This window comes from Ananas comosus, linkage group 25 (assembly GCF_001540865.1).
Source record: "Ananas comosus cultivar F153 linkage group 25, ASM154086v1, whole genome shotgun sequence".
Lineage (NCBI taxonomy): Eukaryota > Viridiplantae > Streptophyta > Magnoliopsida > Poales > Bromeliaceae > Ananas > Ananas comosus.
Window position 1 is genome coordinate 1,955,446 of NC_033645.1, and position 15,376 is coordinate 1,970,821.

Consider the following 15,376-nt stretch of genomic DNA (forward strand, 5'->3'; position numbering starts at 1 on the left):
GCGGATAAATCGTTTCCTAAATCTTCCATCATCTAAGTCTCAGTATTAAATTTTATTTTTTAATTTGTATATTACAGTACTCATAAAGGTCGATATATTAAATGTCAAGACAGTTTCTTGATTGTTTTCTATCATATTAATTTTTTGAATAATATAATAGTAAAGTTAGTCTTAAGTTCCCTCAATACTAATGGGTTATGAATTCAATTCTCATCATTTATTGCCTTTTATACCAGTGAAAACTATTCATCCGAAATGTAAGTAGGGGGGGTAGGTGATCGATATCTTTGTAAACTATGAAAATCATCACTTTTGATACCGGTTGCTTATAAATTTAAAAAATCATAGTTTGATGCATCAATTAACTTTTCATAGATCTCATCAACCAGATTAGATTCTTAATCTTAATAAATATTAGATGTGGTGCATGAGACGTTGTAGATGTATACACCAAGCGTAGGAAATAATTAATTGGATTTATCAAGGGTGGGGAATAGTGGGCGTGTACTCTTTTCTACGTGGGATAAAAGTCAATGCACATTGGCCGACTTGTGCTTGGCATGATTTTGTGGTTTCAAGGGGGAGAGTCAACTCTATGGCCCACCAATAATTTCGGGGATTTTTTAAAGCTAATAAATGGTGTTATTATAGTTCTTATGCGGCCATATAGCATTTACATCAGAATCTACTCTAGAATTTTATAAATCGAATTGAATTTGATTGTAGGTTTGGAGAGTTTCAACTCTTATTAGGGAATATCGAGTTGTGGTCTTAGAAGATTTGGTCAAAGTATTGATTGATTTTTAAGATGGGTAAAAAATATATGAAGAGCCCCCACTTATAGGTTATTCAGAAATAGTCCTCTCAACTATACCAATATATCTATACAATATAAAATTTTACAAATGACAGAGAAATTTAAAAAATAAATAAAAGAATTTTTCTTTTGTATTAAATCTTGGTATTTAATAAAGGAAATTTAAATTAAGGATATGATTAAATAACAATATTTAAAAGAATATTCTTTTGATATTTAATTTTATCTTTAAATTTCAATCGACAGCAAACGAGATAATGTGAAACAACCATTATACCCCCCCTCACGTCTGAACTTGAGACTTTTTAGTCGGTTCATGACGCGAGCTTGAATTAAATGAGAGAAAATTAATATGCTAGGAGTCTGGCGTGACTCGAACTCAAAACCTCATTTTCTAATACTATGTGAAACAATCGTTATACTCTATAAGCTAAAGTTGTTAGAGAACGTTGCTTATATATTTTTATATTTGACATTTAACGAAGTGTTTCTGTCGGCTTTCGACTCTTCAGCCACCATAACTAGCAAGTTGGCTGCCAAAGGCCTTAGCAACAAGGACATTGTTGTCGTCTCAGGTCCCATCTTTTTCGTGTAGGAAGACTACTTAAATTTCACCATCTAATTCTTTGTTTTGAAACTTTTAGGCTGCGTTTGGTTCGAGTATAAGTAAGAACTGTTAGTTCTAGGGATAGATACAAGTTTAGGTATAAATAGGAACTAGACCAATTTTGCGTTTGGATGAAAATTGGTTTGTTCCTAGGAATAAGATAAATAGTATTTGGATGGTTAGATTAGAACAAAAAAAATAAGAGTTATAATTTAAAATTAAAATTATATTATGTAATTAATTAACATAAAAATATTACTTAAAAAGAAATAAGAAATTAATTATTAATAATTAATTATAAATAATAATAATTATTAATAATTATTAATAAATAATAATAATAATAATTATTATTATTAATTAATTATAAATAATAAATTAATAATAATATTAATAATTAATTATAAGTAATAAATTAATTAATAATTATTATCTAAATAATAATAATTAATTATAAATAATAAATTAATAATAATATTAATTATCTATTTTTTAAGATTAATAATTATTATTTAATTAATAATTATTAATAAATAATACTTATTAAATTAATAATTATTATTATCTAATTATAAATAATTAATTATAATTATTTATTTATTTATTTATTTATTTATTTATTATTTAAGGAATAGATAATGATTTAAATATATTAATTAGATTAATTAATAATATACTATTATTAAAATTTAAATTTAGACTTTAATTAATCTTGTTCTCATCTGGGAACAATCTTGTTCCAGGAAAAATGTGGAACAACAGTTCCAGCCAGTTCCGGCCTTATACCAGCTAGTTCTAAAAACCCGAAAACTATTGTTCTCGGGTACCAAACGCTGCGTTTGGGAACAAAAAAGGGGAACAAGGGCTTATTCTCCCCCTTGTTCCCGAACCAAACGCTACCTTAGACTCATGGTGATACGAATTCGACCTTGTGGTTCGGACTTAAATCATACTAGTGTAAAGACCCGCGCGATGCAGCGGTTAGATAATACAAACAAAATTTAAAAATTTTAATAAAATTTATATTTACGGGTTATTGATATATAGAAAACTATATCATGTTAAGTACAGCCAATTTGCATGACTAAATTTAACTATTAAAAAAATAAATTAAAGTTAGAATCCACTCATCGATAAAATATTTTTTTTTTTGAGATATAATCGATAAAATATTAATATGGTGCATGTAATTAATTGTTGCACCTTACATGTAATTAGAGGAGTGGAAAGGTGAAGAGTTGAGCGTTGAGAAGAGAAGAAGGTGGTTTGATTTAAAATTGGGCTATGAGAATGAAGGGTAATATGTTACGTGGTAAAAAAAAATTTTATGGTGTATGCAAAAGAGTTACAAAAGAGAGGGGGTGGGAGATTAATGGAGAAAGGAGTTGATTAAAATTATAAAGCTCACTTATTAATATAATATTAATATGATGTATATAATTAAATGTTACACCTTGCATATAATTACAGGAGTGGAGAATGAAAGATAACATGTCACGTGGCAAAAAAATATTGTGCCTATATGAATATTGTGGCTTCATATAGATTTATAGATGACTACCCTGCGTTTACTGTTCCATTGTGTGTTAGGAGCGACAATCGTCAATCGCGTCCTTCAAATTTAGTCATTGGGCAGTAAAATGTTATGTTTTGAACCGCTTGTTCGATATAGGAGAACGGAGAGATACCACACACAGGGATATTTGAACTTTTCCGTTCCTTTTCCTAATACAATTTGTATACAGGGGCAGATACAATAGGCTTTGCAGAATGATCCGAATTCAAGAAGATGCTCTTCAAATTCAACGGTACGGGCAAGCCTGACCCCTCGCTCGACTCATCACGTCTGCGCAGCTTGCAGAAACTATGCCCAGACGACAACAGTTCCGATCCCGATGGTAACATCACACCGATGGATCCGCTAGCAACGAGCAGGTTCGACAATGTGTAAGTTCTGATGCAGCCCCGTTAGTTACTACTTACAGTAGGAACTCTTTCCGCTTCTTCACGGACTTCAGGAAGTCCATGGTGAAGATGGCGAGATAAGGACAAATTGTCGGGTCATCAATTAGTATTCAAGTATCTAACACAGTTTATCTGAGCAGGAGAATGAGCAATACCATGTTTGCAGAAATGCATGACCTGATAAAACTATGTATTTTGATTTGAATGTAAACTTCTCCCTACTGGAAAAACATCTTATAAATTACTGATGGAATACTAAGCAGTGTGCTTACAGGCATGATAAAAGATAACATGATCTGCAATAATATGCACTCAAAAGGGAATATTTCTCCTCTAACTTATTACTGATGGTTTGTTGTTCTCTACGCTACTTGAACGAGCCTGAAGATTAGTTACAGAATGACAGAAGGATGCGGCGACAATCCATGTACAATTAATTTACAAAGATGAGGCAGAAACGAGCCAAGAACTTGCACCACCATTTGAAGTTAGATTTGTTGCCTCAGGGGGGTGGGGGGAGGGGGGAGAGGAGAGAGAGAGGGAGAGGTTAAAGCCTTGGGTTAGTCCCTACTATCTATAGCATTTGCTACCCTAGGAGATATAACAAGCAAAAGCCATCAAAATTTAGATAGTAAAACCCTCTAGCGAGACCGGGATAGAAAGAACTCGTAATCTGGATGTTGGTTTGCGGACCTCTCATTGCCTTTATAAATAACAGCCCTAGCCATCACCGATGCCGTTTGCTTCAGTGTTTTTAGTCTCTCTTTTATAACTTCCGAGAGGTTGGAATACGGAGCATCGTCCGGTAAAACGGTCTTAAAATTTGAGTCCCTGGGTTGAAACCACCACTCCCCCTGTACAAACATGCCACATATCTTCAACCGAAGTACCATGTTAAAGAGCAGATAAATGGTAAAATATTTAGAATAAGGCCTAGTTTGGTAATGTGGTGATTAAAACCACTGATGTTTTTATATAACAAAAGGCCCAAAAAATTCAACAGCACTTGCAATATTTCCTTTTTTATATTATAAAATTGCGGTTGCAGCTGCCATCGGAAAGCACGAAGCAGTTTCATAGTATAAAAAAGGAAAGATCGAAAGTGCTTTTGAATTCTTTGGGCATTCTGCAGTATAAAAATGATGCTTTTAGCCACTACATGGACAAACTAGGACTAAGTAGTTTATTCTAGAATAATCATTTAGTTCAAGTATACGTTTAGATGAGACAATAAATCCTAATACCCTGTCATTGTATGTCTGTAGGCCCACAACTGGAGAAACTAAGTGTTTAAGCCCATTGACCATATTTTCTGACCCACTTTGTTGAACCAAAGATCCAAAAGAGTGATAGGTTAGAAATGCAGCATGAAAATTGCCGTCTGGTATACGATAAACAGGATACCATGCAACAGAAAACCTGGAAGAGTCGAATAGAAATTGTGAGTTAATATGACAAGAAAAGTTCATTTAAAATAGTATAGCAACAGTAAGTGTGAAGATAAAAAGGCTCTGAATAACAAGAGAAGAACCAGGAAGCAGGGTGAAGAGCATTGAGGTTTAGGTTTTCCAGCTTCTCAGGGTCTCCAAATATTTGGCTTTTAGAAGGTCTCACGCCGCTAACCAGCTCTTTTATCCTATTTCACAACATGGAAAACATCTTTATAAGGGAAAAAAATTGCAGGAAGTGGACTCCTAATAAACAGCAATATAATAGTAAAAAACAGAAGAGAAAGCCACTAGATTGAAGTGTAAATGCCACTCAACAAGACAACCAAAAAGATTATGTATAAGTTACAAATGAAAAACCATCAGCCAGCTAGATGGATAACTGTCTAAGCTACCAAAGCACGAATAAAACGATAGAGATAATAGCAAAGAATGCAAAACAGATTGATTATGAATTTATGATACTCGAATTATGTAGACATTTCCACAAAAGAAAACCAGTTCGACCATGAAACAGACGACACTATATATCCTGAAAAGGGAAACTTAAAAAGTTTCTCATGAAATATGAGAATTTTATCGATGATGCGCGTCCACTCCTACCACAGTGAACCATCCTCCCTTTAAACAACTTGTAAAATTAATGGGAGAGAGATATTTTTTCCAAAAGTCATTAAGAATGTGCAAAGGTTTAAATAGAAAATAGAATTCATGCATAACAACTCTAATGAAATGTCAAAGGTCTGAAAATTAAGAAAGCAAAAGATAACAGTGTAGAGAAACAAAAACTAACTTCTCAAACAATGGGCGTCGCCAAGGAGGCTGTTCAGATTCAAAATATTCAAAAATGAGCTCTCCGTCCCCACTACTGACCAACTGATCACCTTTTAAAGACGAAGATTTAAATAAGCATGCATCTTTCCCCATGGAAGATTGTGGGAACAGCTTTGAGAAAATTGGGAGAGAAGCTAAACAAGATGAAGTTTTGGATTGCCCAAATAATTGAACAGCTGACAGATAAGGTACAAAATATGCACTGAACTCGGAATGACTGTTCCGAAGCCTTTTCAGATTACGATAATCGCACGCCTTTACTTCCAAACCATAGCACCCAGGCTCTTCATACCACTGCCAAATGCTCCTCAAGGAGACATCAGGGATCTGATGCCGACACAATGAGTTGCCAAGTAGCTGTTCTTGTATGCAAGTGCTGCAGCTTTTAACGCAAGAAGCATGACCAACAACCGGAGAAGCAGAATAAATAAATTTCTCAAAGTCAGCAATAGGAGTGCCAGTGACCCGCTGAATACCTTCTACATCAATCTGCATTTTGTAGGCATCATTAACAGCATGTATTATCTTGTCTAATTCAGTCTCTGATCTAAGAAAGCCGTTTTGATTATGCGTACCATCAAAAGCTTCAGCTAAATGAGTTTGACTCATCACTTCATTATTTGATTTCTTGTCATCAGGTGATGACAAATCTGTATCTTTAGAGGAAAGAAAATTAGTGCATGATTGTGAAACCACTGTCTGAGCATTGTCTGAAGTAGGATTATTGTTATGAACTAAGTGATCCACAGTAGAAGCCTTACTATCTATACCCCTATCAGAAACTATTGAATCTTTCTTCCCTATGGGAACCCACTTCTGCAATATAGAATTCACACTATACTCTGACTTACAGGTTTCTGGAGAACTTTCAGTTTCTGACTTCATGCATTGGCTGCGGTCAATATCTGTAAGAAAAAGATCGCTAAACCTGCACTTGATATCTTCAGAGTTGCCATACAAAGACTTTGTTTCAATGTGCATATGAACATTAGAATTCTGGCATATATTACCAAGTGTGGTCATCTCCTTACCATTCTTTACCACATGCTTTGCCTCAAATTGATCAAGGTCAACATTGTCACATGGCTTGGCCAAACGTTGTTGAGAACCAGTAACACTAGGTAATGTTAATTGAGAGCTTATGTGCTTCACATTATTCATTGGAGGCATGGAAACCAATGCTTCTTTGTGATGATTTTTGGAAGCCCTAGCTGTGCTGCTCTTATCAGTAGAAGACCCCTTTCTGGATTGTTGTGCGGCCTGTTTGGAAGCTGCACTCAGTTTTGATTTAGCATTATTAATTTGGTCTCTGTCTACAGATTTCAATTGAATTTCACTCGAATTGACTGCTTCATTAGCTACTCTGCATGAATGTGTTGCCTTTCCGCTATGGTTTTGTTTCAGCCTTACTGATGAATCAGATCTCGTTCTTGTTTTGGATTCTTTTAGCGCAATCGCACTCTGGGATGTAATATTTGCAGTCCTTGGTTTACTACTGCATTCATTGTCTAGTTTCTGAACCTTTTGCCAGACGGAATGACCACTATCTTTTCCTGTACGACCATGGATACTTGAACTGCTAAAATGATTCGTCCCATTTGAACTCACACTACTTGCCATTTTCTTACTCCGTCTACCTCTTTTTCCAGAAATAACAGGATGAAAGCCATTGCTGCTACACGCTTCGCTACTGCACTGAGTTCTTTCAGTAACTTCGCACATGTCAGGAACAGAACAGTTATCCAACTCGTTAGAGCTAATTCTGGAGAGATTTACAGTTGTGGTATGACAAGAATGTTCAACATTGTTTGATTCTGTAACCAACCCAGAATCTAAAGAATTATGCTCACATTCATTCTTCTTGGCTATTAACTGGGTCTCAGTATCATCGCTACAGTTTCCACTGACATCACTGTTCCAACCATCCAGAAATGGATCTGTTGCTGTAGCATTACAGCTGTCTAAGGAAATGCTGGATGAATTGTTATGACTATCTTTCCGTTTCATATGGCTATCCATATAATTCTCATTGAATGTGGATAGAATTATTTCAGGAGTTTCTGATGTACTTAATGAGTTACATTTAAATCGTTCACCAGAAAAGCCCAGAGATGAGGTTGTTGGTTCAGACTCATCCATCTCGTCACTGTAGGATGTGCAGGATACTAAAGTAGTCGAGCAATCGACAAATTCATTATTGTTTTCACTATCAACCTTTTCAGCAGAAACGTCTTTTAATGAAGAGCTAGGAGATGATGCCTTGTCAAAAGCAGAAACACCATCAGTTATCTCTTCACATTGAGTTTCTAATCCAGTGGAAGAAGCTTTTCTCTGAGCACCTTTTCTGTACTGTTTCCCTTTCTTTTTTCCTTTCTTTCTCGGACTCCTTTTCGAAGTTTTCTCTCCCTTAAGGACACTGTTAACTACATAATCAGGACCAACGACGTTAAAGTTGTCACAAATTGAACTGGAAGAATTATCTGATGCCAAGAAGCTAGAAGCACTCATGCTTGTGGAATTTTTCACATTTTTTTCCCATTTTTTCCTCAAGTGAGATTGCCTTGAGATGCCTCCCCTAAAAGAATTGCAGTCAGAGAGTGGAGATTTTACATGATTTGAATTCTGGACCATGTTGATTTTCTGCTCATTTGGGAGATCAACTTGAAAAATAATAGTTGGTTGCGGAGATAATGACTCGAGACTATCCATATCATACGGAGTTCCAGAAGTCAGATGGTTTCTTCCATTTGTACCTTGCAACGGTGGCAAAAAAGGAGCGAGTTTCCAGCATGTGTCACGATCAATGGCAAAGAAAGTGAAAATAACGCACCTGGACATGCAAGTAGGTAAATACATGTACTTGTGTACTTAAGCTCGAAATAAAAATTAAATATTTACATTGTATACCCTGAAAACTATCGACTTACACATATATACCTGTAAGATCTAGATTTTCACAGATGCACATAAAAACTAGCATACTCTTTGTAATTATAAAAGTGCCCCTTAAAATAAAAATAAATAAATCTTTTCCAAATACAAAACCAAATTTCCCTGTGAATTAGATTACTCCCCAACTTTAAATTAGAAAGTTTTCGTAACAAACTCATGCACTTTCTAGGAGTGTATATGAAAAATCAGATTTTCCAGGGGGCATATATATGTAAATATACAATTTTTCAGGTACAAAAATGTAAAAATTCTAATAAAAATGTGCAGCGTCAACCGAATGGGAGAGACATTAAACCCCTGAATTTAGAAATATTGCATGCAACAGGAGGGAAGTACAATCAAAAACACAATTTGAAACTGCTATTCTTTTCTATAACAACAAAAAAAAATCTAGGCAACAGCATTGCACTATGACAAATAGAAAGTACTTTAAGTAACAGAAGAACAACAGGCTATTTGAAGCTTCACATCAGAAACAATAAGATCATCAAGCTCAATCCATTAACCAAATTCTTGCAAAGGATGCAAGTTACGAATAACCTATATTAGAGTACCTCTGTTCAGAGCTCCTAGAGTCGAACTCAGCTACACATTCCTGAAGAAAGATGCATGCAATGTCAGAGACTAAAGCAACCTTGTAACTAGCGTCTACTTTGAGTGGGGGGGAAAAGAAGATGGTTTAAAAGAGAAAATATAAATATATAGATATCACCTTTGAACAATATTGGTTACTATTCTGAGCTGGTGATCTATTGAACATAAAGCGACTTCTCCTATCTGCAGCCTTGTCAACATTGCCACTGATCCTTCCATGGCCACACGGCATCTTATGTCGAACCTTCCTACACATAATTGGAACAAATGCATATGGGTGGATGATGCAAATGAAACATAACTACTAGTGATATAGTGCCATTCCAAAATGCATAATTACACTACAGGTAAAATGGACTAGTTGCAAAACTAACTAGAAAGAAAAACAAGAAGAAATGGAATAGGCCATAATTATAAACAAGAATCTAAAATAAAATGTTAGAGTAAAAAAGTATAAAAGATAGAATAATAAAATATATCAGGTGAATAGATAAAACTACTAGCATTTAAGCACCTAAAAAATATTTTCTAAATGTGTCAATAAGGTTTTCTAAGATCTGGCCTAGTAATTTAAAGGGTATCTAGGATGAACGAATAGATTTATATCGAAGAAAATTTTAGATGGCCATATATGAAAAGGAAAATGAAAATAGAATACCGCCAAAGAGTAAACTTTTGCTTCTCATTAGACCAGTTGCATGGGTATTTCATATTTCCATAATAAACTTCTCAAAATCTTTTGTGAAGTTAAAATTGAACGAAATGAAGTACCAACTGTGAGAGACTTTAACAGAGCAAGTAACTAATCGCTTAATAAAGTTTTTTTTTTTAAAAAAAAAAATCTTATCCACAAGAAAAAAGTACTATCCAACCTGTCAAGCCAAAAACTGAAAACAGAGCTCTTGATAATATAGAGGAAGAACAGCCGGAAATCCACCAAAGAGTTACTAACAAATATAACGACTGGCGAAAAGGTTCGTTTTCTGCTCCGCATTCATTCAAAATGGGATTTTTTTTTTTTTTTTTTCCTTCAATACCATTGTAAACCCAGAAAACACAACAACACAAGTACATATTAAGACTAACAAACGAATTTTTACCCAGAAGCAGCCCTTTTTAGAACAGAGAGAAATTTTAAAAACCCAATTTTCAACAAGGTTAATGTTAAAATAACAATGAAATTGTGCTGTTACAAATTACCAACAATCAGTAACTAGATTAATTGCCTGAGTGAATTTATAAAAAGTTCTGTCATAGATATGATATAACCCAAATTTCTGAAGTTAGCAAGTTACCTGAGATTAGTGCAACGAAGAAGCTAGAAGACAGAGCATCAAGTTTCTCCTGTTTCAGGGATTTGATAGTAAGGGCCAATACTTATCTAAAAACATTGTAATGCCAATATCCTGACCATCAAAAACTCATAAATACAAGTGTGAAAAACTTTCTACCAAATTATGCAAACGAATTTGTTCAAACTCTTTCGCTACTTAGCAATGCACAGGATTTTCTTAATAGGTGAATCGTCATTATGGCAATATAATAACTAGTGTTCAGAGAACAGACCAGCCCATCAGGCTGGATGACTGTGAAGCAGCAGTTTTGGGGCCAATTTGGTCTAAAAGAAGTAGAAGTAGCAATTGTAAACAACAACAAAAAAAAAACCGTTTTAAACCAACCGGATTCATTGTTTTCAGTCATAGTATAGGGCAAACTAGCCTCCACGAAGCAACAATGATTAGGAATGCAAAAACTTTGGCATCACGAATTTCCGTGTGATGCTGCTTTCAAAAAAGGGGATGATTCTCCATCAATATGGTAATGCATGCACAGTCAAATTCATTAACAAGGAGATTCCAACAGAGAAGAACTTTCTAATCAACAGAATTTTATTTTTCGACCGCGCTCTGCAAAAGAATTGGAAGGTCGAAAACTCAAGAAAATTAAGGATAATACTAAGCCTCAAACTTGGTACCTCACAACCAAGGGAATAAAGCAAAAGGTCCAAAGGTGGCATCACATCCAACCAAATCAAGATTCAAACAACTCCAAGATGCATATAACCGATCATCCACGCAATCCCACAATAAATGAGAACAAGATGCCAAAGACCAAGCGAAAGATGACCTCTTTCGAGCTCCGCAATAACAAATTTTACAAGGAAACCACCCTATAATTCAAATTCCGCAGAACAAACTCCAAATACATATGAAAAAGGGTCAAAAATCTCACGACAGCATATCCGTTTTTTTTATATATATATATATAAAATGGTCAAAAATCTCACGACAGCGTATCCGTATTTTTTTTTTCTTTTTTCCTTTTCGTGCCTTTGGGAAAAAAAAGACCTTTGACTGAAGAGAAGCTATTATTATTAAAATAAGGACTGAATATAAATTCCTTTCTCCCGGAAAAAAAAAACCAACTTGGGGAATCAAATAAAATAAATTTTATACAAAAAAAAAAATTTCTCTTTATCTCCATGTTTTTAATACCAAAATCACACCCCATCTTTTCAATATGAAAAGAAAAACATAAAGAAAAAGAAATTATACCTCATGATCACTACCAGCAACGAATAAACAAACCGAAAAGCTTACTAATTAACCGGGAAAACCAACATAGAACCCCCTCCCCCCATCAAGAAAACCTACTTAAAATTAGAAAAAAAGCACGAAAACAATCGGGGAAAAAAAGACGACGACGCTACGATTCCGGTAAAATCGAAACCAACCACGATCGCCCCGAATCGGGGCTGTAACTTTTACTAAAAATAGCACCACCCGATTACAGCGCCCGATTCGAGGCGCGGGATCATCGGGTGAGAGCCCGAGAACACATATTACACGAATCTAGGGGGGGAGAGGAGAGATGACCTTCGAGCGCGCTATTCTCGTCGCGGATAACACTATTCCGAGGAGTTGTTCGTCTCCGATTAGGGTTTTGGGGGGCGATCGGGGATTCGGCGATCGCGCGATCGAGCGAAGAACACAAAGGGCGAAGTATAGAGCGAGCGAGAGAGAGAGAGAGAGAGAGAGAGTATGAGACGATGGGGATTGTGCACGGGTAGGTGGGGGAGAGGGTGGGGATTGTGCGGAGTGGGAGATGGAGGGGAATATTAAAAAAAACAAATAATAAAATAATAATAAATAAAAAAGGGGAAAAGAGAGTGGGGAGGAGAGAGAATATGCGGATGCTCTGAGGATTCTTTGATGCGGCTTCTTTCGGAAACGGGAAACGCGAAGCGCGCAGGGGGAAACGGGAAAAAGGGGGAAAATGGGAAGTGATACACGGAAATGGGACGTTAATTGTTCCGGAAACTATTACCTGCACCAGGTGTATATTCACACTCCATGCACCATGCTTACTAATAATAATTGATAATTAAGTTTTGGAAATTAAAATGTAGCTTGATAAATATGATCCGATATTTACAAAGCCAACATATAAAAAAACAAATCATATATTTAAGAAACTTAAAAACTTAATATCTAAGCATCAATCAGCTTTAAAGAATAATGATTGAAAGATGACTGTTGCTTGGTTTATAAAAATTTGGTATTTAAAATTTATTTTTTGATAAGCATGTCTTGTAAATTGTATGAAACTTACTCAACAAGCAAGATTTTAATTTTGAGGATCCTTAAAGAAAAAGAAAAAAAAATTTAACTATTCTATCATAGAGAAATAAATATGTGATTTGTTAAACATGCTTATTTACCTAATGTAGACACTTTCTTAGAAGAGAGGTGTTGAAATTATGTTGATGGTTAATATTGTATGTGTTTTATTATACTTAGTTATTACTGATAAACAAATGCTTTGGATTCTTTAAAAAAATATTAATATATTATTAAACGCATACGATACTTTTGAAGAATGTATATTCATCACACAAAAATCTATGCATCAAAAATGCCTACACATTAACTATATATGAATAAAATTTTAAAGTATCAATGCTTTTAATCGATGTATTGATATTTATGATGGAGAAATGAAAGTTTTTATTCGTTCATATACATAATTTAAGGTATTATATTAATTTATGAACAAATCAGTAATACATAACAAATTATTTATGGAAAAATCAAAGCATTCATACTTTTAAAAGAAGGAATCATATATTATCACATGCACCTGATCACATGGACACTTCATTCGATGTACGTAATTTAAAATTAAAATTTAGTTCAGTAGATGTGAATTAAAAAATTGGAACAATAAAAAACATACATTTTGAAAATCTTTTATGTAAATGTTAGATAATCTCAAAAATGAAAAACATGTAACAAATTAATGCTTATTATTCATATTCATAATTTTTTTTATTTGTAGATCTTCTAAATTTTATAGAATAATTAAATATATTTAACAAGTTAAACATAGATTTTTGATAACTTTATTCTAGCCTTGTAGGTGCGGTGTATGATGCACACTCATACACCGGGTACCGCGGATAATTTGAGAACGAGAACGGGACCCGGTGATTAGGGACTGGTAGCCGCATAAATTTTCCATGCGGAAGCGTTTCGGTGTGGATTAGACGTGGGTGTTTAAACTGGAAAAGTGGTTTGGCGCGTCACGTGTGCGCGAGTTCGGTAGGTCGCATGCGGAGGCGACGGTCGTGGGAAAGAGTAAAGGGCGCATAGAACCGTTTGTGCGCCTGATCCCAAATTTACAAGCAGCTTTGAAATGGAAAATGCTGTATTTTCTTTCTTTTTTTTTTGAGAGAGAGAGATAGGTTGCACCCTATCCGTTTCGTTTATTTTATTCAGAAATAAATTTAGCTGAAAATGTGAAAAAATTAGGATTAGAATTTGAGTCTCGGGTACCAACAATCAAGTCCTTTGCCACTTGCTTTAGATACGATCGATAAAAATGCTGTATTTTCGAAACAACAATTGCCATGCTAAGAATTTAAAATGGAAAAATCTAGTTGTACACCCAAAAGTGGGTGTACATTTTACTTTTCATTTATTCATAAATAAAAATTATTCATCAGTCACATCATGTAACTAATAAAAAAAAATCACCATTCGATGGGATGGGATGGGTGTAAATTTTATACCCATTTTAGATTAATTACACATAATTCTATATAAATATAGTAAATTATAAATATATTTTTATAAAATTTAATTTTCTTATGTTATTCTACATAAATCTTAATATTTTTAAATATGGTTCTGTCGTTAGGATCTGTAAGAAAAAATTTAGTTAACCATAAGTGAAATACTTAATCTTGGTTAATTAATGAGGTAAATTGATATTTTTATCTCTTTTATAATATATTTTCTCCTCTCAATCAAAATCCTAACAATGAAAACTCTTTTTTTTCTTCTTTCTCTTCTTCTCTCTCCTTCGTGCTAGTTTTCAATTCGTAACTAGAATTTCTCCGTCCATATTCATCCGTAATGTATGTTGTTTTGCTCGTGTCGAACACGTGTTGTTTTTTCATATAATTTTCTCTATAATTTTTTCTTATTTTGCTCAAAAGAAAAGATTTAAAAAAAAACAGTGAGAGAAAAGGTTACAATAATGGTGGATTGGATTAAATTTTAAAAAGAAAAAAAGATGACCTTTGAAAATTTTTTGAAAGGACATTCTACACGATTATAGCAGTTGGGGTTTTTTGAGAGACATATTCGTGATGCCAAAATTGACATTTTACTATCTGTTATTAAAAAATAAACAGTTCTCTAACAGTAACAAATCAGAAGGACAATATGACTATCACGAGACTTTGTAAGAATAACATAAGAAACTTGAACTGTTTATGAATATTTACAATTTGCTATATTTATAGAGAGCTATATGCAATTAACTCTAAAATAAAATAAAAAATTTGTTGCATATATACAGTATCAAAAAATATATATAATTTATACATGGAGAACATCACAAATTAAATATACGTTTGCACTTATATACTAATTAAAAATTTGTTGCATAGTTTTATAATGTACGTGCACGAAATACAATTAATATAACATAACAAGAGTAGCTCTAACTGAGAATATAATTTGTCACACTATCATTGCTATAGTACATTGTGGATAATTTTTTAGATGAAAGAGGTTTCACAAACTTAGGATTCAAGAAACAAAAATTGCAACACTAATGACTAATGAAAGTAGTAATAACTATAATTACTAT

General features: G+C 33.9%; 1 protein-coding gene across 3 annotated transcripts; it reads right to left on the minus strand.

Annotated features, from left to right (window-relative positions):
* LOC109728914 lies at nucleotides 3,609–12,324 on the minus strand. 3 transcript variants are annotated; one of them, XM_020259459.1, is made up of 8 exons: nucleotides 12,094–12,324; nucleotides 10,513–10,561; nucleotides 9,336–9,461; nucleotides 9,178–9,218; nucleotides 5,631–8,501; nucleotides 4,921–5,025; nucleotides 4,634–4,808; nucleotides 3,609–4,243 (listed from the first exon to the last, which is right to left on the minus strand). In XM_020259459.1, exons 3-8 carry the CDS (start codon nucleotides 9,447–9,449, stop codon nucleotides 4,031–4,033), a joined length of 3,519 nt encoding a protein of 1,172 aa, XP_020115048.1. In that variant the 5' UTR covers nucleotides 9,450–9,461; nucleotides 10,513–10,561; nucleotides 12,094–12,324; the 3' UTR covers nucleotides 3,609–4,030. The 3 variants fall into 3 exon arrangements, with proteins under 3 accessions (XP_020115048.1, XP_020115047.1, XP_020115049.1); XM_020259458.1 differs by having other exon boundaries at nucleotides 9,336–9,465; XM_020259460.1 differs by lacking the exon at nucleotides 10,513–10,561 and having other exon boundaries at nucleotides 9,336–9,465.

Excerpts from the sequence above, each read along its gene's own strand:
- LOC109728914 (XM_020259460.1), bottom strand. The coding sequence starts at position 9,449 with ATGCCGTGTGGCCATGGAAGGATCAGTGGCAATGTTGACAAGGCTGCA. Across the intron at positions 8,502-9,177 it reads TCTAGGAGCTCTGAACAGAG|GTGCGTTATTTTCACTTTCT; the intron begins GTACTCTAATAT and ends TTGCATGTCCAG. Across the intron at positions 4,809-4,920 it reads GCTCTTCACCCTGCTTCCTG|GTTTTCTGTTGCATGGTATC; the intron begins GTTCTTCTCTTG and ends CGACTCTTCCAG.